Raw genomic sequence first — 24,127 nt, forward strand, 5'->3', positions numbered from 1 at the left:
AAGGAACAGGAATTTTCTTATTTGCAGGATAACCAAATGAAAATATAGGAAATACTGTAAAACTGCCCATACATGGTGAAATCTGTCCGGTTTTGCCCACATTTTGATCCATGTATGGGGACAATGATTGTACAGAAGGTGGTCCAGTGATTGTCTTCTTTGAAACCAGCCCGTTGGATAAATGGCATTTGGTTAGAGCTACCAGCTATAGCCATAAGTCTCGGTCTCTCTCTCCCCAGTGTCAGAACACAATAGCTCAGCAGGAGTGATTCCCCCATCGCCCATGTGTGGATGGGGAATCAGGTCAGTTCAACCCACTGGTTGAAGTAAAAAAACTGATTAATTATTGATTGCTTAAAAGTAATGCAGCCACTGCATCTAAGGACTGGTAAGTTGCAATAAATTATATTTTTGCTTTTGGATTTAGATGCGTTTCAATGCCTCTCTAACAGAGTCTTAGAATGCATGAATGATGTGCCAGAGTTCCAACTGGATTTTTGCTCCTTGGGCACTTAAGATAATAGATAAAAATGTTCTGGGATCTCTATTTTTTCCACACTTTTTAAAACTGCAAACATTTTATATTTTCATATTTTCAATTATACAAAATAAATTATGATACCTATTTCAAAGTCATCATTGTCAGAAATTAAGTCAGCTTCTGGCACAGATGCTGGTGGTTGACATTTCTTGAGCGCATATGCTGCAAAAGAAATAAGCATATACCCATATGTTAAAATTATATGTTGACAAAGTAAATGATGGTGCTGTTGTTGAATTTGTTTTTGTATTGTAGACATAAATATGACTGCGCACTTTGCAAGCAAGGGCATTTGCTCCAGAGTTTTAGTAAATGATGGGGAAGCTCTGCTGACTCCCATCATCTAGTCATTTGCAAGCAAAAATTATTTTTCTTTAACTGTTTTCATTGTCTGTGGGTATTTTTTTGCAAAGTGAAGCGTCATCAATTTTACAAAGCTCTGGGGCATATTCCCTTGCAGAGTGGAAATTACAATTGCAACGTGCACAGTATATTTTCCTTTAGTAAATCAACCTCATTGTGTAGAACAGTATTATGTGAATATTGAATAATTTGTATTTAAAATTTTACACAAGACATTTACACAACAATGAGGATAAGATAAATGAGGCACAATTTCAGAGACATTTGTTTTCACACATTTCAGTTACAGTTACAGAAAATACACAATAGTCATGTTTTAGTACTCGGTAACTTAAAATACGGTCAGAAACCATGAAATCAGACCGAGACAGAAATACAGTTAAATCACATTTGTTTAATAATAAAAGTAAAAAGAACAAATGTAGTCAAAACATAGCCAAAGTTCAGTAACTGGAACGGATCGTCAGCCAAGCCAGGAGTCAGGGATCAAAGTAGTGGAACAGCAAGCAGGATCTGTAGTCTGAAGGGATGTCAGCAAAGCCCATCTTTAAACAGGAATGCATGAGATAAATTCTTGTTGTGTGACCAAGGCAAAGACAGAGCTCCTCTGGACTGGATGGCTTAATTAGGCAGGACTGATGAGCAAATCAACAACAGCTGGGTAACTGGGGAGAGAGATGGTAGCTGGCAATTAGCCGACAGCTGAGCAGCCAGCTCAGGGAAGGAAGGGCTGAGCATAGCCCTGACAGTGCCCCCTCCTCAACAACCCCCCCCCCCCTTTGGAGGACCACCAGGCTTGAGGTGAACTCATCTATCGAAATCACGTAGGAGGACAGGGGCATGAACGTCCGCGGATAAGACCCAAGAGCGTTCCTCTGGACCGTAACCCTTTGCAATGCACCAGGTACTGTATGCACTCACGAAACCTACGGGAGTCAATAATGGACTGTACTACATACTCCTCATGGTTCTCAACCTGTACAGTGTGAGGATGTGGCACTGAGGTGGTAAAGCGGTTGCAGACCAAAGGTTTTAATAAGGAGACATTTGAAAACATTTAAAATACACATATTAGAAGGAAGATCTAATGCGTAAGTCTCTGGGTTAATCCTGCAAAGAATACAGAAAGGCCCGATAAATCGAGTAGCGAACTTCAGCGAGGGAACATGAAGTCGAAGGTTTCGAGATGACAGCCAGACCCTGTCCCCAACCTGGTAGGAAGGCACAGGCAGGCATCTGCGGTCAGCATGGAGTGTGTACCTATAATTAGCAAGATGCAAAGCCTCCTAGACTTTTGCCAAAGTGAAATGAAGACCACAGAGATGCTCCTCTAATGCAGGAATACTCTGTGGAACAAAGGAGTCAGGCAGCATGGAAGGTTGGAAACAATATTTCACCACAAATGGGGACAATTGGGAAGCAGAATTCAAGGCACTGTTGTGAGCAAACTCTGCCCATGGTAATAGGTCTGACCAGTTGTTATAATGATCAGAAATATAGCAATGTAGGAATTGCACCAAGGACTGATTGGCTCGTTCTGTGGCTCCATTAGACTACAGGTGATATGCAGAGAAGAAAGCAAGAATTCCCAACTGTGCACAAAAGTCTCCCTAGAACTGGGACACAAACGGACTACCCCGGTCCGAAATAATCACCTTGGGTAGCCCATGTAAACGAAAGATCTCACAAGCAAAAATGGAAGCCAGTTCCTTGGAAGTTGTCAACTTCTTAAGTGGAATGCAATGACACATCTTTATCTTCTGAATTGTGAAAAGGCAGAACTCCTCTGGACTGGACAGCTTAAATAGGCAGGACTGATGAGCAGGATCAACAACAGCTGGGTAACTGTGGAGAGATATGAGAGCTGGCAATTAGCCAACAGCTGAGTGGCCAGCTCAGAGAAGGAAGGGCTGAGCCCAGCCCTGACAAATACCTAAAAAAGGAGACAGGAAAATGAGGAAGAGAAGGATGAAGAAAATAGACATGGGCGCCGTCAATAAATTCATTTCGTTCCGTTCCGTTACGGTTCGTATTAGAATTAATTCATACTTCGTATTTCGTGTCGGAAATTCAATTTCAATTCGTACGAAATACGAATTGCCGTTAGGTTTGTTAACTTGTACGAACGTTCTTTACAATGAATTTAAAGGCAAAAATATACCTCAATATGACAGTTGATGCTGATGGATGTTTGGTTTTTATACGAAATTCCGTTGAAGAATTTCCTATCCGAAATACGAATTTTTGTTAGATGAGGGGCTCTGTGCTGTGCTGACTTCCTCCTTGGGATTTTTAAACAAAAGTTCGTATTTCGTACAAAATTCAGACACATGGCAATTCGTATTTCGGATCCTCCCGAATGTACAAATTTAGGGAAATTTGTACAAATTTAGGGAAATTTGTACAAATTTAGGGAAATTTGTACAAATTTAGGGAAATTTGTACAAATTTGAGATTCGAACGAAACGAATTGCACATGTCTAGAAGAAAAGAAAAAACACCAGATGAAGAGCCAAAACATATAACCAAATAACCTCCAAGCTTACCCAGCTGGATGTTTTTAACAAGGAGCCACAAATGGGAATTTATCTCCTAAAGCAGAGAAATGCAATTAGTGGGCCTCCAGCTGTTGCAAAACTAAAAGTCCCATTATGCCTCTGCCTCTGGGTGTCATGTGTGTAGCTGTCAGTCTTGCTATGCCTTCTAACTGCATATCCCTGTCCTAAAGGATGTTCTCGCATAGGCCTCCTGGTGTAATGTTTGGGGGTAGAAGAGCATCAGCTAAGTTCTCCTGGGGAGTTGCAAATTAAAATTACCAATTTCCTGAATTACAGCAACATCAAAGGCCAGCTGTTACTGGAAGATGGCCTGGGTCAAAGCAGTGGTTCATGGACTAATTCTGCCACCTGTTGGAGACCGCAGCATACATCCTGAAAGATGTTTGGGGGAAGAATATACTTCCTGGTGATTCAGAAGGATGGCCTTTTATGGCATCTCATTGGACAGAGGACTACACAGGCGAGCAGAAGGTGTGTGTGTGTGTGGGTTGTGTCTGAGTGCACTTTAAAAGTGAGGGCAAATGATGAGGCTCTCTCTTTTCTCATTGAGCCCAGCAGAGAGACACAGAATATTGAGGATGACCATACTTAAAGTATCATCTATTTTCTTTTTTCTTTTATATGCTCTGTAGCATTCTTTTAGTTTTTTATGTTAGCATTTCTATTTTCTTTGTAAATAAATTAGAGCTTTGCGCATTGTGGTTATTTCTATAGCTAACATTGTTACTATATTACCACCATTAACCTTATCAGAGCTTTGATAGAGGAATCAAAGTAGCCCTTAAGCATTGTATATCCTCATAGCTGGACAAATCAGAAGAGATAAACACCACAATAATACAGGTATAAATAACAAAAATAGGGAATGGGGTATCAAATAACAACCTATTCTGTATTATCTCAGACCGACTCCCCGCAATTTTCAAATGTTTTCGGGCATCCCCAATTTTTTCCAACTAAAATTATGTTTCAACCTCTCTGATCCAATGAGCAACTATGGGAGGGGAAGACAGAAGCCATGTCATGGCCACCAGCTTTCTAGCTAGAAATAATAAAAAAACAGGTTAATTACACGGAGAAAAATTATAAATGCAACACTTTTGTGTTTGCCCCTATTTATCATGAGCTTAACTTAAAGATCTACAACTTTTTTTTTAAGTACACAAAAGGTCTATTTCTCTCAAATATTGTTCACAGATCTGTCTAAATCTGTGTTAGTGAGCACTTCTCCTAGATGCTGATTAGACAGAATGATTATTGCATAGGTGTGCCTTAGGCTGGCCACAATAAAAGGCCACTCTAAAATGTGCAGTTTCGGGGGGTTGAAAACCAGTCAGTATCTGGTGTGACCACCACGTCTCCTTTGCATAGAGTGGATCAGGTTGTTGATTGTGGCCTGTGGAATGTGTGTCCATTCCTCTTCAATGGCTGTGTGAAGTTGCTGGATATTGGCAAGAACTGGAATACGCTGTCGTATACGTTGATCCAGAGCATCCCAAACATGCTCAATTGGTGACATGTCCGTTGAGTATGCTGGCTATGTAAGAACTGGGATGCTTTCAGATTCCAGGAATTGTGTAAAGATCCTTGCAACATGGGGCTGGGCATTAGCATGCTGCAACATAAGTTGATGGTCGTGGATGAATGGCATAACAATGGACTTTAGGATCTGTTCCCGCCTAGTGTGCTTTTACACTGAGGCATTGGGGGCGTCGGCGGTAAAGCATTGCTATTTTTAATGACACATTACCATCATTTTAGCAACACTATTCAGCCACTAGCGGGGCAATTTTAACCCCCGATAGCAGAGACGCTTTGCCAGCGGTTCAGCAGGACTGCCTATTGATTTCAATGGGTGTACGCACCGCTCCTACAGCATTGCAAAGTTGCTGCTTGCAGCCATTTTTTACCATCCTGCAAGCAAACCACTTCAGTGTGAAAGCACTCAGGCTATCACACTTAAGTGAGAGGAGGGGCTCTTTACAGGCGCTATGCAGGAACTATTTTTAGCACTAGAGCATCTGTAATGTGCCTCAGTGTGAAAGCAACCTTAGACCTGAATGTAAGGGGGATTAAGTGTAAATGAGAATTAGGTACACCAAAAAAGAAACAAGAGACATTCTCCTTTTTAAATATTGCTTTAAGCACAGTATTAAACTTGTCTATAAAGTATAAGTTAGGCTGCTTTGTTGGGGTGAATGTTGTGTTGCAAATGGAGAAACTGGTAGATGCAAACCCTAAGAAGTATTAATTCCTCTTGCAGTTGTTCAACACATTGTTCTAAAAAAAAATGATAAACATTTTGGGAGAGCATTATTGTCCCTTAGAAGGGTATACACAGAATAGCCTCCATTGTGTAACACAAATTAAATTACATCACAAACCTTTTAAAACATCAGTAAAGTATGTAAAGATTTAAAGTTGACCAAAGAACTGGACTCTGATACCAGTAGTGTCAGGTCTAAGATCTGTTTCATTAGAATATGTCTATGATTTACTACTAGAGAGTTAAGGAGACCAGCAAAAAGTTGGATAAGGATGGCAAAGGTGGCATATGTATAATAAGGAGAATGTAGCCTGCTTTATACTACGTCAACCTGATTTGAACCCTTGGTCGGTGGGTTTATCTCAGTTTCATGTAGTTATTGCATAACATGGATACATCTAGAATGCTTTTCCCACTTTGTTAAAACATAGAGGAGGAAAACAAAGGCAATTACACCATGCCTCTATGTGAGAGGATTGCTGTATAACACTCAAGAAACAGTGCTTAAAGCTAGACAAGGTACTATGCTAAGCACATATAATACAGTTTTGAAAACTATAAACTGCAATCAGTATACATATGCAAAACATTTTTTCATAAACATACCATGAAAATTCAGAACAAAGAATCCCCCAGTTGAAAAGTCACTGTGAAACTTAATAAGTACTTGATTAGATGAACTATAGGCTGTCTCAAGGGCTGTATTTCCACTAAAAACACCAAGCTGAGGAGAATTCTGATCCATTCCATCCCTAAAAATATATAGAAAAAGCATAAATAGCTTTTAAAAACTGTGCATTTAAAAGCAACAATAGTATTATACTGTATGTAATACTGGTGTTTTACTGAAGGAATGTCCATTTCACAACAAATTTATTTAGCAAAGAGTACGTAATCACAAGCATGAACAATGATTGGATGAATGAAGTCAGAAGAGTTTCACCTCAGTCATTAAGTTAAGGGAAAAATCCCTTGCAAAGTGATACGGAAGATCATGGGATTGATTTACTAAAGGCAAATAGGCTGTTGGTTTGCAAGGAAATTTTCTCTTTCTGAATGAATTAGGTGAAGCTCTGCTCACTTCCATTATCCAATAGCATGCAAGAAAACATGTTTTTTATTTGTAATTAACCTCCCTGGTGGTATGATTATTTCTGATTTTGGGTGCTGAAAGCGGTACAATTATTTTGCATGGAAATTTGGCGTTTTGTATTGTAGGCCTGCATTTCTTAGGAATAACTCTCTTAAATCTGTTCAAACAAGAGTCTAGTATCCCAGGTATGATAAAGTTTATAATATAATAAATAATTATAAACACTGAAATTTGCTCATTTGCAGAATTGTCGCTGTCATTAGATTTAGTGTTTGATGACGAATCTCCCCACAAACCACTATCGCTCTGCAAGTGATTCTAATTTATTATCGCAGTTTTCTAGCTGGTCTAAAATCACTTTTGACATAAAGGGACACTTTTTGGTTGCTATGGACTAAATTCCAGGCAGAAAAAAACAGTATTTATAATATAAAAGTGCATGCAGGGCATTGGACAGACCACTAGGGACAAAGGGGATGTGTACTTTTTTTATACAGTACTGTAATCTGTAAGATTACATTACTGTATGTGTATTGTGTATTTTTACTTTTTAGAATTTGGCGCCAATCTCCGCTCCCGTGCATTATAACATCGCATGGAATGGAGCTCGGCGGCACTCGGGCACTGTGTGAATCTAACGGAGGACGGCTTGCGCACACAGCGGCGAGGACATCGCAGGATCCAGGGGACAAGGTAAGTAAGTCTCCCTGTATCCTGCGTTGCGATCCTGAGTCTGGCTCGGGGTTACCGCTCATGGTACTGAAATCCCAGCCCGAGCCAGACTCGGGAATGCCGCCAGGCAGGTTAACCTTGTATGTGATTAGGTATTTGCACTGGGAATTTTCACCACATTCACTAAGCCAAGGGAAATTTTTCTTGCAAAGGGATGATTTCCTTGCCGAGTGAACAGCTGTGTTGCCTTTAGTAAATCAACCCCACTGAAACCTTGCCTACACATGTCAAAGTGACAGTGTCTTTGGAAAGGGCACATTCTTTGCTAAGCAATAATTCCCTTTTCAGAAAGCAGCCTATTTGCCTTTAGTAAATCAGTCCAATGTATTTAAAAACATCCCATATGTAAATTATGTCAAGAAACTGAAACATGTTGTTACACTTTGTAAGTAGATAGATTTTTTTTAATCATTTGACCACCTATAAGGCATGAGTATAATACCTGACAACAGCATTCGTCAAACACTATTCACTATGGTCTTAAGCAGTTGTTCAATTGGAATTTTTAAAAAAGAACCCGTTGTCACTTAAGAGACCTTTGAAAGCATCAAACATTTATTTTATCTTGCCTTTGTAGAAAGCAATGTCTGAATTTCAACAGCATCCTCATCCTTTTGTGATATGTACTCAAGTACATCAGAGATTACCTAGAGGTTGTTTGAAATCATTTAACTCTTGGTCTGTTCTTTCTTTGAGACAATTTTTTGACCACCTGAATATGAATTCAATAGTGAATGTTTAAACACAAAAGCTAGCATTATTTTACAATGCCTGTTATCAAAGTTGCAGATCATATACATACTTCAATGTTCTTAAAATTCAGGATAAGTCAAAAGAAAATATACTGTTTGGTACTGCAGCTATTTGTGTAGCCGTATTTGTCTAGCAGGCTATGTTTAAATAATGAGCTTGCCACCTTGTCCAGTAGATATTAAAATTGTCTTTACTTTAACTGGTACTTGTGTGATCATGCAACATCGTACCCTAACAAAATGTATATAATTTATTTCCACACAAACAGAGCTTTCTTTTTGTGGTATTTGATCTCCTCCGGGTTTAGTTTCTGCTATAAAACTTGTCCAATATAAAAAAAAACAGAATTTCTTCATACATTTTGGACAAAAAGTATTCTGCTACATGTTTTTAGTAAAAAAAAAAAAATCCCAAAAACGGTATATTGATTGGTTTGCATGAAAGGTATAGCATCTACAAACTATGGTATATATACTGGAGTTTTTTATATACTTCCAATGACGGTGATCAGGGACTTATGATGGGACTGCTATAGTGTGGCGAGCAATCGGACACTAACTGACACTGAGTGGGAGCTGACTAACTGCCACTGACAAAAGCAGTAACACTAATACAGTGATCAGTGATAATAATATATATTGCTACTGTACTAATGACATTGGCTGTGAAGGGGTTAACATCTCGGGTAATTAAAGGGTTAAATGTGTGCCTAACACGTGTTCATTTGTATAATATGTGGTGCTTTTTACTAAAGATCTCTTTGATTCCTATCCCTGCTGTGTTGGTGGATCTTGGTATGGTATAGGAAGCTGCGTAGTTTATGCCCAACAAAGTATGTGTCAGGTTGCAGGATTAAAGTTAGTGTCGCAGGTTAAGTTAGCAGTTAAGTTACATTGGAGTTAACTGTTAAAGCTGTGGAGGAACAAGGACCTGTGATTGAGCATAGATTAGGTGCATATAAGGGGTATGCATTTTGCAAAGACATTGTCACTTTGATCTGCATGGAAAAGATGACAGTGTTTCTTCTGGTAAGTTTTATTTTAATTTGAGAGTAGGGTTAAGAATTATGGTTAGGTTAAATCCCAAAAAAAGAAAAGTGATATATTGCAGCTTACCTGTTCTTTTAAGCAAAAGCTGCATTTTTATTTCAATCTCTTATTTTTAAAGTAAACTAAAATACTAAGTGTGGCAAAATAAATAAGTAAATGCTACTTTTTAACAATCAAGGCTTCAATTCAATTTTCACTTGGTGATTTTGCCTGTAAGAAACTCCCTGTGAACAGTGCTTACTAACTACACTGTAGTCACCCTAGCTGTTCTACTGATTTGGACTACTAACACCTCTACCTCTTCTTATCCCTATTAACTAGGGATTAGGTGTTCCACTGTTCACAGAAGTTAACTGAGACTGCAATTCAATGCACAGGAAGACACTGTATTTCTATCAGGATAAAAAAATATATACTGAGCCTTAAAATGAGTAATGCAAATTTAAAAGAGTAATGCAGCCCCAACATGTAAGGAGTGAAAGCTGAAATACAAAGTATTACATTTTTCTGAGCTTTAGATATATTGTACTTTAATGTAGGTGTTACGGACATCTACAGAAAAAGGTGTGGCAGGATGAGGCCATGCCACTATGTGATAAGGCTGTCTGGGCCAGGTTTTGAAGAAAATGGGCTCACTAATGACATAGGTGTGTGCTGTTACTTTAGGAAAGACAGGATTAGAGCTCATGCCCCACCATCCCGGTGATTGGAAGGGAGACAAGAAGTGCACATCTACACCTTGCTGTCCAGGACTGGACAGGCCAAGAATCCAAGGGGCAGGCTCAGAGGTGCCCAAACAGGAGGCCTGAGTCTGAGAGAAAGGAGCTGGGAGACGAGGTCTCACCCGATGGGTCAGAGGTGCTCCAAACCAAAGGCCTGAGTCAGAGAGAGAGTCTATGAGAGACAAAACAGCTGGGAGCTGTTAAGGAAAGACACAGAGCTAGAAGAGGTACAACATTTGGGGATGGGTGCTAGATGGTCTGGAAGACCAAGGCATGAGGCAATGTATGTTGTATGCAATTTCTACAGTATAATTTCACAGCTTCTTGTTGTGAATGTAATATACTTCACCTTAAATGAATGGGAAAGGTTTTCCTGATACATACTGCATTTCACAGTATATTAACTATCTCTGCCAGACAGTTTCTAATAAGACCTCAGGCTACGAGAGAGAGGTAAAATGTTAGTGATTGATTACTTATGTAATTTGTGCTATGCATGTATCTATAAAAATTGATTAGTTTTTCAAATTCATGTTCTGACCTTATGTGTTATTATTTTACTTCTTAAAAATGTCAGGCAGTAGTCCTACATCCATTACATAGTTGCAGAGTCAAGGAAAAATAATCAATTTAAAAGCAATTTATTTACTATGGGTCACATACCATACTGCAATGTAATCATTCACTAGTTCGGTCTGGAGCAAAGTAAAGTTAATATAAACCCCATGACCCTGTGGAACAGAAATAAACCAAGTACAGTCCTTTGAATTGGGATATTCATCTGGAAATCCTGGAGAGTAAATGGTGCCATTTTCCGATGACACATTATATCCACAAGGTGCTGAAATGAAAACAACGTGCATTATAATACAGAAATAACCAGCCTAGTTACATTACATTCTTTACAGACAATATTCAGAATTACATTCTAAACTTGCTTTGAGTGGTAACCAGAATTATTTAAACTATCACAAAGTCAAAAACCTTCTAACATAGAAATAGGAGATTTGGAGTTTTCTAGAGCACCTTGATTCATAGATAACTCTTAAACAAAATATTAAGTCAGTGCATTTAAAGGTTTATCTGGACAATCAATTAAAGAAAATAAAAAAAATTGTAAAAGAAATATTTCATGATAATTCATAATTAAAGGAACTAGCATTTATAAAGACCAAATAATGTTTTTAATGACTTACAAGGTTGCTGATAAAATTTGCATACGACAGAAAGTGAAGCTTTTAAGGGTTTGCCGCGGCCCTGGAGAAGGGTGAAACGTGAAAACCATTGACACCATTTCTGCCCTCCATGAAATGTACGGCGAGCTGCGGCTAACCCAAAAAAGCTTCATTGTCTGTCATATGCTTGTTTTATCAGCAATCTTGTAAGTGCCAAATTTGATTGCGCAATAAACCCTTTTTAAACAGTACTTCGCAATGAGCCTGCATTTGTTTTATCAAGCCTGGTGGATATCCTAGTTACCCCCAAGACCTTTATTTGGAGATCTCATTGAGGAGTTCCAGAGTCCTATCCCACCAACACCAGATTTAAGCATATTTGATCCCCAGACTACAAAGCTGCCGGTCAATTTTCTCTGGTGAGTGGTGATACAAGAGGGGAGTGTGGCACATGGCACAGCATGTTTACATGAAGCACCCAAGCACTTTTCAAATTCTTTTGGCGAACCTAAGCACTTTATAAGAGATTGCTTTTTGCCATCATTATTTTTATGACAGAATATCATCACCAACTGTTAGCGTTGTATTAACATTTTTTGATTACATTCACAGAGCTTTGGTCAGGGAAACTCAGAGATGAGTTTCGCTGGGTGCTGGTGGCAAGTCATTGGCCAGGACCTGGTGATCTGCATTTGTGCTGTGATTGTGCTGTGCTGGGTTTCCAATGCCGTCATTGGAAACCCAGGATCAGTGCTGTCTCATCTACAGAATTCCTGTGATTGTCCTGTTCCCTGTTGTTCTGTTTCTGTTCCAGTTATTGACCCAGCTTCCTCTGACTACTCCTACTCCTGCTCCTGCTCTCTGCCTGCATTGACACTGGCTTGTACCTTGACTACGCTACAGCCTCAGCATTTGTTCCTGATCTGATCGCACGTGTATGACCTGGCTTGTTTGACTGTCTGTGTTTCAGTCCTCATGGAACTATTCAGCTGCAAGCATCTGCCCATTAGCCACTAGGGCCTGCTCTTCTGCTTACTACATCCAAGCACCAGCCTGTTCCAGAACATTGGCTGTCATATGGTATACCAGCTTTTCAGTAGCCCAGCAGCCAGCAAGACCACCAGCACTCCTGTGCTACCTATCTACTCTATCAGGGGCCCCGGGTCAGAGGTGTAAGAGAGGTCTTCCCATGCATATCAGGCTCTTCTACATGACAATGGCTTTGTAAATTGTTAGTATTTTTAGTTTTATTCATTGGGTAAGTGCAAGCCAATGGAGAGATTGGCAGAGAGGGGTAGTATACACTAAATTGTTGGTAAAGTAGATGAGTCTGGCAGCAGCATTCATGATGGACTGAAGGGGGGATAGCCTACATAAACATAATCCAATGAGGAGAGAGTTTCAGTAGTAAAGGCAAGAGATAACTAGGGAGTAAATTAGAAGCTTTGTGGTGTCACTGGTTTAGAAATGCCATAGTTTGTACATGACGCAGAGGTTGAGGTGGCAAGATTTGCAAAGTGATTGGATGTGGGACCTAAAGGACAGTTCAGAGTCCAGGATTACACCAAGTACCCTGGCATGTGGGGACGGACTGATAGATATGGCATAAAACTTAAAAGAAAAGTCAGGGTAAGGGGCACATGGTGGAAGAAATTTTATAAGCTTGGTTTTTGATAGACTGAGTTCTGAGGAAGTGGTATGACATCCAAAGCAATATGTCTGTCTGTATATTAGTGATGTTTGAGGATACTGATGGAGTGAGCTGAGGAGTAGAAATATAGATTGTGGTGTCACCATCAATGAAATGGTATTGGACGTCATGGGAAGCTGACTCAGTATGGTGTATATTAATAATATGAGAGGTCCATGCACAGAACCCCAATAGAAAAAGGAAGGGAAGATGAGGAGGTAGAATTTTTAAGTGATACTGAAACTCCAATGGAATAGGTACGATGAGAACCAAGAAAAAGTACAGTCATGGAGAACAAAGGAGTGGAGCTTTTTGAAGAGGAGGGGGTCAACTGTATCAAAGGAGCAGAGAGGTTCAAGAATAGGAGTACAGAATAGTGATTATTGGTTTTAGCAATTAGTAGATTGTAAGTTTTAGGAGTGCAGTTTCTGTGAAGTGTTGAGAGCAAAATCCAAAATCAAGGGGACCAACAAGGTTATTCTCAGTGAGATGGTAGCTCAGTCAGTTGTAGGCCAGGCATTCAAGGAGATTAAGGTGAAGGGGAGCCAGGAGATTGGTCATAAATTGCTAAGATTGGTGGGATCCAACAAGGACTTTTCAAGTATTGGATGACCACCGACTGCCAGAAGACAGTGAGAGATTGAAAATGTGAGTTAGAGAGTTTTGGATAGGGCCAGAAGGTGACTGTAGTAATTGTAAGGGAACAGGGTCCAGGAGGCAGGTGTATAGGCGGGCATTAGAAAAAAGTTTAGCCACCTTGTCTATAGTAGTGGAGCTAAATGAGGAAAATAATGAATGTACTGTACTTGCGGACATGGGGTGTTAAGTGGGGGAGATATCTGTAAAGAGGAGAATTCTACACAAATTGTATCAATTAAAATGTTGTAGTGATTGGCAGTCTCCTGGATAGTGAGTTAATTAGTGGGTGGGGGCAGTGGTGGTGAAGTAGAGATTTAAAGATAGAAAAGAGTTGATGGCACTGGATGAGAGAGTGTTAATGAGAGTGATAAAATAGACAGGAATTGTAGATTTATTTTTGGTTGCACTTTTTCTGAGATTTAGCCCTACATCACAGATGCTCAACAGTGCAGCTACATTTTTGAGACTTCTGGTGTATCTGTTTCCCAAGGTTGTAGTATTCAGGCCTAATTCTTTGTGTAGAGAGGTGGTCGAGTGCATCCAGGGAGGATGATAGTGAACTATTGTAGACAGAAGTGGCTAGTGTCACGGTCTGGAGTCAGGCTTGGAGGCCAGTAGCTATAATAGTGAAGCAGCACCCACTGACCAGCTGGACGGATATACAAGCAAGTCTCCCTGGCTTATGACATGGATTCACCTGAGGTACACATTTTTAGTATACTAACCAGTATTCACCAGAGCTCCTGATGGTGGAGAGGGGTTTTACTGCATGTTAGTACCAAGTCACGGTCCTTGGGATTGCCCTACCAGGAGGTGAGCCAGCCGGGGTCAAGTTGCAGATATAGCAGGTAGGTATCAAGAAGAAGTGTAGTCAGGAAACAAGCCAAAGGTCAGCAACAAATGGTTACAGGTTGGGATTAAGCAGGTGCATAGTTGAGGAGCAAGCCAAAGGTCATTAATGAATGGTAACAAAGATATGGACGGCAGCAGGAGAGACACAAGTGAGATATTGGCTGGAGGGAGCACAATAATCTTGCAAGGCTTAAATCAGGAAGTTCAAGAGAAACAAGATTTAAGGCAGGATCATTCAAGGAATTGTCCAAGTTTACTGTCCAGCATTCCAAGTGGCTCAGCAAGCATTGTCATTTCCAGACACAGCAGAGGTTCCAGGATCAAGTCCAGGCCCTGAAAGCTAGTTTGAGGCAGGACAGGCGTGAGATCTTATTATAAAGGGGGTAAGTAGCAGAATAGGGTCAATTAGTAGAAGAGGGAATAGAGGGTTAAAGTGGCAGAGGTTTATATGGGTAACTATTAGGTGGTTGGAGGCAAAGGCATTGCTATTAGAGTAGAAGCATATATCCATTGCTTCAGGTCAAAAGAAGAGGTTCGACTGAGAAATTTAAATGTACCAATAGTGTTAGTATTAACAGGTCACCAAGAATGATTATGGGAATTTTAGAAGAGAGAAAGTAAGGTAGCCAAGTAGAGAAATCATCAAGGAAGGCTGATACCAGGAGGCTGGTAGATCACAGCAATTCTCAAAGAAACTAGAGAAAATAGACAAAAACAGTATACCTCAAATGAGGACAGGGACAGAGAGGGAGGTGAGTGAAGAACCTGAAAGGTGCTTTGGGGGGGGATAGACGGATTTCAACTCCACTTCCTTTCTGTCTGTTTGGACATTTGGACATTGAGTCCAAAGACATCTGAGATGAGGCAGGAGAAGCAGAGTCGGATTCTTAAAGCCAGGTTTCAGTAACAAGTAGTTTAAAGGAGTTAGTGATAAAAAGGTCATGGACAGAGGTGAGTTTTTACAGACAGTACAGGTATTCCAGAGGGTGCAAAATGTAGAGCAACTGTGCAATTCACATGCAATCTGAGTGCAGTGTGATTTCAGCCAATTAATTTGAATGGGCTGAAATTTTGCTAAGCCCCAGCAAAGCGTAGAGCAACTGGATCTGGTGCAGACAAACGCACTGCATTTTCAACCTGCATTTGAGGTGTTATTAGCGTTGCACTGATACCCACTTCAGATTACAATTGCAGTACATTTTGAACATGGTGTGGAAAACGCGAATGAAACATGAGTTTTCCAAACTGCACTCTAAAAGGAATTGGTCCTAAAAAAAATTTCACCTGAGGTCTGCTTAGTATTTTGAAAAGTAGTTTGCTGTGGATTTTCTCTGCATTCATTTGATGAGGTGCAGAGTGGAAGGGCACCACTTAATCAAAGAAAACATCTTCAACAAAAGAAAACCCACTTATGCCACCCTAGCATGTTCACCCCAGCATGTGTTTACCCATAGAGGTGGTCTAGCTTTATACTGTGATGCATAGGGGTAGTACTTGTCAATTAATAAAACACATATGGTTAGCAGAGTATATATATAGATCTGTATATACAGTGGTTACCCACCAAAGGAATGTAAGACTGGGCAGTCAGTCTTGTAAAATAATTACCCCTGCCACCAACAATTGATGGTTCAGCAATGTTTTAATATGGGGATCTGTGGGGGTTTTTCTTTTTTCATTGTGTCCGCTGTTTGAATGAAAAAAAAAAAAAAATCAAGGTGTATACCCTTATTAAGATTTAGTTATGTCACTACTGTATGCTCATGGTTGTTTTTTGCTGGAGGCTCTACCAAACTGCTTCAGTTTGAAATAAAGAAATCTTGCGAGCCTCCACTTGTAAGAATAGCTATTATGTGGACAGCTGCTGGCATTGATTACATCTCATAAATGCATGCAAAACCAATATGTATATTTAAAATGCTGTGCTATCTTTAAAATTATTAACAAACAAATGTATCTTCCTCAGGGAGATTATGATTGGACGGTTGGTGTGTCTGTTAAATCAGTGGTCATCAACCCTCTCCTCAGGGCCCATTAACAGGCCAGGTTTTATATATTACCTTGGAGAGATGCAGACTAGAATACTCCAATCATTGAGGAGCAAATGATATCACCTGTGATATATTTCAGTTATCTTGCAAACCTGGCCTGTTAGTGGGCCCTGAGGACAGGGTTGGTGATCAGTGTGTTAAATAATCAGCCGGCAGCCATTTTCTTGCAGCCTGAGGACACTCTAGTGTTCCCAGGCTTAATGGAATATAATATCAATATCAATATAATATCAATAGATATATCACAATGAGCCTGGGAACACTAGAGTGTCCTCAGGCTACAAGAAAATGGGCACTGGCTGATTATTTAACAGACACACCAACCATCCAATCATATCCCACTGAGGAAGATAAGTCACATCCCTGTATCGACACATGTTGGGGAGGGGACAGGGTAGTACAGAAGGCAGCTGGTCTGCTCAAGGAGGAGACGCACACTATCTCACATGATCCTGGCGATATTTATTTGTTCTAGAGTGGTGCCCTGATGCACCAAGTCCATGTGAGTACCCCCGACTGGGGCTTGTGTTTAACTAAAATGTTTTTATACCAAAATGTTATCACACTATCCAGCTTTTTCTGTTATTCCACATGCTGAGGTCACATGCTCTGAGGTGAGCGTTCATTTCCTAGGGGGGAGCACTAGAGTGTGAGCACACCAACATGTTTGAATCACTGGATTAAGGATTAACTATTTATGGGCTCTATGTATTGGTTGCACTGTATGATTTGATATCTCAACGAGATATCACATGTATGCACCACAGCACTTTTATATATTTTGTATATTTTTATGTGTCCCAGTTAGGGATGAGCTTCGTGTTCGACTCGAACATCGGCTGTTCGCCCGTTCGGCGAATTCCGAACGTTATGGGCCGTTCGCGCCAAATTCGTGTGGCGCTCACGGCCCACAATGCACTGCGTCATCGCAGTGCATTGCTGGCTCATGATTGGCCAAGCATGCACTGTGACCCCGCATGCTTGGCCAATCACAGCGCTAGCAGCGAGGAGAGCCATGATTGGCCACAGGCAGGATGCCTGTGGCCAATCATAGCTCTGGCTGTGTAGTACACGCCCCACACTATATAAGGCCGCCAGCGGGGCGGCCTTGTGTAGTGTGTTCGCGTCTGAAGCAGTTAGTGGGTGTTCTGCGTACCTTCAACACAGTATACACCGATCATTATCGGCCGATTTTCGATCTTGCTCTTCTGTAGTGGTTGTTGTCTGCGTGCCCTGACCGCAGTATACACCGCTATATTCACCTCACCTATATAGCTAGTGATCTATCTTTTATAATAGAGCTTGCAGTCAGTAGTGTTAGGAGCTTGTGCGTGCTGTCTGCGTGCACTGTACCTAGTACACACCGCTATATCCACCTACATAGCTCTTCTCTATTTGAGCCCACTTGCCATCTGCAGGAGTTATTAGAAGTTGTGTGTGCCTCCAGCACAGCACAGTATACATCTGTATATACCCCTTTATCTCTGGTGTTCTATAATAAAGGCATCTGCAGGAGTTAGTGGGTGTTGTGTGCCTCCAGCACAATATACACCTGTATCTACCCTTTATTGCTGTTCTCTAATAGAGCCATCTGCAGGGCTTAGTGGGTGTTGTGTGACTCCATTACAGTATAGCCCTTTATCTCTGGTGTTCTATAATAAAGGCATCTGCAGGAGTTAGTGGGTGTTGTGTGCCTCCAGCACAATATACACCTGTATCTACCCTTTATTGCTGTTCTCTAATAGAGCCATCTGCAGGGCTTAGTGGGTGTTGTGTGACTCCATTACAGTATAGCCCTTTATCTCTGGTGTTCTATAATAAAGGCATCTGCAGGAGTTAGTGGGTGTTGTGTGCCTCCAGCACAATATACACCTGTATCTACCCTTTATTGCTGTTCTCTAATAGAGCCATCTGCAGGGCATAGTGGGTGTTGTGTGACTCCATTACAGTATACCCCTTTATCTCTGGTGTTCTATAATAAAGGCATCTGCAGGAGTTAGTGGGTGTTGTGTGCCTCCAGCACAATATACACTACTCAACTGCTGTTTTACCCAACTCCCTTCAGGCCATTACCATGTCTGGAAGGCCAGCAAGGAGAGGCAGACAGGCGCGAGCCGATAAAAGAGGGCAAGCAGGCTCTGTGTCTAGAAACAACAGTGCTGGTCGTGGACGCGGTGCATCGTCATCAGCACGTGGCCATGGGACACGCTTGTCCTTCTTTTCGGCAGCTGGACATGTTGAACCGCAACATGCCAACGACTTGGTAGAGTGGATGACCAAGCCCTCTTCATCCTCCTCATCCTCTCTCACCCAGTCGCAGGGTACTAGCAAAGCAGCTGCCAAAGCATCGTCTTCCCTCTTCTCAATGTCATCATCAGCGACTCCTTCCCTAGACCCACCACGTCCTCCTGAGGAGTCTCCTGAACTCTTTGAGCACAGTGTTGGGTACATGCTTCAGGAGGATGCCCAGTGTTTTGTAGGCTCTAGTGATGACACTCAGCTAGAGGAAGGCAGTAGCATGAATGCAGAGAGAGGGGATGCTCAAGAAGGACAGCAATCTGGCAGTCATGTTCCACAAGCTGCAGCATATTGCCAGGTTTGCTACAGCGATGAAGAGGGAGGGGATGATGAGGGCACTGACTCCACGTGGGTGCCTGGTAGGAGAGAGGAGGAGGAGGAGGAGGCACATGTCCAATGAGGCAGGATGCCCTCCGGGGGCCAGCTTAGGGGCAGCACACCGACTGAATCACACCGCAGAGCTCCGCCTGTGCAGGGCGCTGCCTCTGCGCGTTATTCTAAAAGTTCTTTGGTGTGGGCCTTTTTTGAGACGAGTGCATCAGATCACACCGCTGCTATTTGCAACATATGTCTCAAGCGTATCTCGCGTGGCCAAAACATCAGCCGCTTGGGCACCACATGCTTGACCAGACATATGTTGACCTGCCATGCAGCTCGTTGGCAAGCGTACCTCAAAGACCCACACCAAAGAACAAAGCGGACCTCTCCTTGATCCTCATCAGCTGGCATCTCCAACCCCACTAGACCTTCGGTCCTCTCTGAAACCTGCTCTGAGAGGAATGAAGGTGTAGAATTAGGTGTGTCACAGCCAAGTGCTTCCGGGCACTCTGCTAGCAGTACACCCACGTCCGATTATAGCAGGCAAATGTTCCTGCCCTAGCTGCTGGACCGGCGAAAGAAGTTCACTCCCAGCCATCCACATGCCCAGTGGTTGAATGCTAGCTTGGCTAAATTGCTAGCACTTCAACTGCTGCCTTTTCAGTTGGTAGACTCGGCCCCCTTCCGTGAGTTTGTACAATGTGCGGTTCCTCAGTGGCAGGTCCCCAAACGCCACTTTTTCTCACGGAAGGCGATTCCGGCTCTCTACCGGCATGTGGAAGGCAATGTCCTTGCCTCGCTGGACAGGGCGGTCAGTGGTAAGGTGCATATTACCGCTGACTCGTGGTCCAGCAGGCATTGACAGGGACGTTACCTGTCTTTCACGGCCCATTGGGTCACTCTTCTGGCAGCTGGGAAGGATGCAGGACAAGGTGCAGTAGTGTTGGAGGTTGTTCTGCCACCACGCCTCCAAAATGCTACTATTGGTTGTGACACACCTTTCTCCTCCACCCCCTCCTCTTCTTCTTTCTCCATGACCTCTTCCAGTGCTCTGTCCTCAGAACCAGCGGTGCTCCATAGGCGTTCCAGGGGCTACGCAAGTACGCAGGCAAAACGATGCCATGCCGTGCTTGCGCTGGTTTGTTTGGGGGACAGGAGCCACACTGGGGCGGATGTTTTGTCAGCTCTGCAGGGGCAGGCCGAGAGGTGGTTGACGCCATGCCAGCTTAAGCCAGGAATGGTGGTTTGCGACAATGGCACCAACCTCCTCTCCACCCTCCGACAGGGACAACTGACCCATGTGCCCTGTGTAGCTCATGTCCTTAACCTGGTGGTGCAGCGGTTCTTGGGCAGGTACCCCGGCTTACAGGATGTCCTGAAGCAGGCCAGGAAAGTCTGTGTGCATTTCTGCCGATCATTTAATGCCTGTGCTCAGCTGGCTGAGCTCCAAAAGGAGTTGAACCTGCCCAAGAACCGCCTTATATGTGACATGCCCACCAGGTGGAACTTAATGTTGGCCATGCTGCAGCGGCTGCACACGCAGCAGAGGGCCATCAATGAGTACCTGTGTGACTACAGCACCAGGACAGGGTCAGGGGAGCTCGGTTTTTTCTCACCACGCCAGTGGGGCATGATCAGGGATGCATGTACTGTCCTGTCACCGTTTGAGGAGGCCACAAGGATGGTGAGCAGTGACAGTGCATGCATCAGTGACACTGTACCTCTTGTCCACCTCTTGGAGCATACGCTGCATGGAATAATGGACAGGGCACTTGAGGCAGAACAGAGGCAGGAAGAGGAGGACTTCCTTGCCTCTCAAGGCCCCCTTTATCCAGACAGTGTTCCTGCTGTGCCACCCATCACACAGGAAGAGGATGAGGAGGAGGAAGAGGAGGAGGAGGATGATTGTGTCAGCATGGAGGTGGAGGCTGGCACTCAGCATCAGCAGCAGCAGTCTTGTAGGGATGATTTACAGTCCCAAGAAACACGTGGACTTGTACGTGGCTGGGAGGAGGTAGCTCCGGACTGAATGCCTCAGCTAACCTACGCTGCATGGCCTCCCTGATCCTGCAAAGCCTGCAGAAGGATCCTCGTATTCTTACTTTCAAAATATTTTATTTTATATTAAAGGCACTTACATACGTAAAACAGTACACAAACTAGCAGTAGCAGGGAGGGCCTGCTGTCACAATGTAAGTAAAAAAACATGAGACATTAGTGAAAAACAGACAATATCAAGTGTGTACAGTCGGCAAGCCCTTCCTTATCGAGGGGCTACATCAATAAGAGGTAAACGGAGGGTGTCCCCCCCGGGAGAGCCCCCCAGGTAGAACTATTAGGGTAACTCCCAGGAGCCCCCATCCCGACACCCCTAATAGGGAACTTGCTGTGCCAGGATGAGGGAGTGTCCTCCCAGGCCCCTCCCTCGCAGAGGGGAAAAACAGTCGGGGGATCGTCTGCCGTGGGTACCGCAACATTAAATTGGACTGTATGGTAAACTTGTCAATTACAGCTCTGTTGAGCAAACCAAAATCTTAGAACGACTAGAAGGACAGAGAAGAGAAGAAAGGAGAAGAAGAGGAGAGCAGAGGGGTCGGGGGAGGTAAGCTATGTCCTGAAAGGGTGAAAGGATATCCTTCACAATCAATGTAAGGATGGGTGCTTTAGGGGTGAGGTCTGGTTCCTAGGGGAGGGCCTGGGGGTACCCCCGGCAGCAGAGAGATTCCCATGTAACGGGCCCAAGGGTCCCACACCTTTCGGAATTTAGGTGTGGTGTCTGACAGAATACCTGATAGTTTTTCTTGGGACATTATCCACGATATCTTCCACTTAACTGCGAGGAAGGAGGGTTTGGGTTGCTTCCATGCGGAGGCAATCGCAATTTTGGCTCCTAATAGAATAAAATAAGTTAGTTTCTGAATGTTACCAGACATCAAAGGAATCGGGGTATTGAGTAACGCAACCTCTGGAGTTCTCGAAACCCGGCAGCCTGTGACTAAGTAAATCAAGTTGAATATTTTAGTCCAGAACGAACGGAGTCTAGGGCATTCCCACCAGATGTGGATCATGGAGCCACGAAGTTGGCACCCCCTGAAACATAAGGGATTAGCCGTGGGATATATTCTGGCTAGCCTTACTGGAGTGAGGTACCACCTGGTTATCAATTTGATGCTAGCCTCCATTAGTGAGGTGTTCTGGATCCCACGAAAGGATCTGGCTAAGGCCAGCTGCCAGGATTCGAGACTCCCAGAGGTCTGGAGATCAGATTCCCAAGCCGTCATATAGGGGGATTTACCCGTTGGGGAAGTGAGAGCCGTGTAGATCACTGAAATACCACCCCTCTGCTCCCCGACTCCACCACACCAGGCTTCATATTCAGTAAAGGGAGGAGGAAGGGGTTTGTTTTTCCAAAGTGAGTTTAGGTAGTGAGATATTTGGTGGAAGCGGAACCTCTCTGTGTTTGGAAGCTCTAAGTGTTCGATACAATAAGCTAGGGAAATCGGACCCCTGGAATTAAAAAAGTGACCTATCCGGTATAGTCCCTTGTCCAACCACCATCTGAAGGCCTCAATGTTCAGACCGGGGGGGAAGTCATGATTACGGAACATGTGAGCAAGGGGTCTTATAGTGGAGACTAGGGAAGGCTCTTTGCGAAGGCCGTCCCATAGGGCACAGGAGTGAGAAAGGGATGGGGACATGATGGGCGGCCTGGCTTTGGGCGGGCACCATAATAAAAAATCTAGTGTATAGGAGGGTACCGCACAGCGTTCTATGGACTGCCAGTCCGGTTTCTCATATTTGGAGTAGATCGAGGAGAGTTGGGCTAGGCGAGCTGCAAGGTAGTATTTGTGGAGGTTAGGCAGACCCAGCCCCCCTCTGCGTCTATGCAGGAAGAGCGTGTTTTGCGGTAGACGGTATCCCTTATTACCCCAAATATATTTCAGTATTTTGCTTTGCAGAGAGCAAAGGTGGTCCTTCCGAACTGGTATTGGCAGGGCTCGAAAGTAGTAAAGGATTTTGGGGAGAAAGGTCATTTTTATGGAGTTAATCCGGCCAAGCCAGGATAATTCATGTTTAGACCATGAGGAGAGGTCGGTTTCCAGCTGTCTGTATAATTTGGGGTAATTGTGGGCATATAGCATCTCTATTTTAGGTGTGAGGGAGATACCCAAGTATTGGATGGCAGTGTCACTCCATTGGAACGGAAAGGATTGTTTGAGAGAGAGGACTTGGTGAGTGGGGAGAGAAACATTCAACGCCACAGACTTGGAGTAATTAACCCTCAAGCCTGAGACCTTGGCAAAGTCGTCCAATACCCGGGATAAGTTGGGTAGGGTTGTGAGGGGGGAAGTGAGGAACAACAGTATGTCGTCCGCGAAGAGTCCACATTTGTGCGTTTGACTACCGCATTGGACACCTCTAATGTCCATATTGTGGCGGACTGCGATCGCCAGTGTTTCAATGGCTATTGCAAATATGAGGGGGGATAGGGGGCACCCCTGTCTGGTCCCCCTGGTGATGGGAATTGGCTCAGAAAGGTATCCCTGCATTCGAATTTGGGCCCTCGGCTGGGAGTATAAGGCCTGTAATAAGCCAAGGAAGCGAGCCCCAAAACCCCACCTGTCAAAGAGCTGGAAGATGTACTGCCATGAGACCGAGTCGAAAGCCTTTTGAATATCTAAGGAAAGGAGGAAGCCAGATTGTCCGGATCCCCCTTCCCAATTAGACTGCAAAATGGAGATAATGTCGATCGCCCTCCGAATTTGATCAGGTCCCTGTCTGCCGGGAATAAAACCAACTTGATCCTTGTGGACATAGCGTCCAATAAAGGAGGCTAGCCTATTGGCCATAACTTTCGTAAGAATTTTGAGATCATTATTAATAAGGGAAATCGGTCTGTAGTTGCTGACATCTTCCAAGTTCTTGCCAGGTTTGGGGATGACCGTGATATACGCCGTGTTAAGGTGGGGATCCAGGGGGTCTCCATTAGCTTTATGGTTACCGAGATTGGCCAGGTGGGGAGCTAG

The 24,127-nt window shown here is 43.2% G+C and overlaps 1 protein-coding gene across 1 annotated transcript in view; it reads right to left on the bottom strand.

The window, feature by feature from the left end:
- The window catches only part of CSMD1 (CUB and Sushi multiple domains 1), a 2,539,710-nt gene that overhangs the window by 347,481 nt on the left and 2,168,102 nt on the right, over positions 1-24,127 (bottom strand). Inside the window, exons 43-45 of the mRNA XM_077487775.1 lie at positions 10,741-10,918; positions 6,335-6,480; positions 623-703 (exon numbers count right to left, since the gene is read on the bottom strand). Of these exons, the coding sequence (XP_077343901.1) occupies positions 623-703; positions 6,335-6,480; positions 10,741-10,918 (405 nt within the window). The remainder of the gene's footprint in view (positions 1-622; positions 704-6,334; positions 6,481-10,740; positions 10,919-24,127) is intronic.

Source organism: Lithobates pipiens, unplaced genomic scaffold, assembly GCF_037356315.1.
Source record: "Lithobates pipiens isolate NorthernLeopardFrog02 unplaced genomic scaffold, aLitPip1_a1.2 Scaffold_18, whole genome shotgun sequence".
Lineage (NCBI taxonomy): Eukaryota > Metazoa > Chordata > Amphibia > Anura > Ranidae > Lithobates > Lithobates pipiens.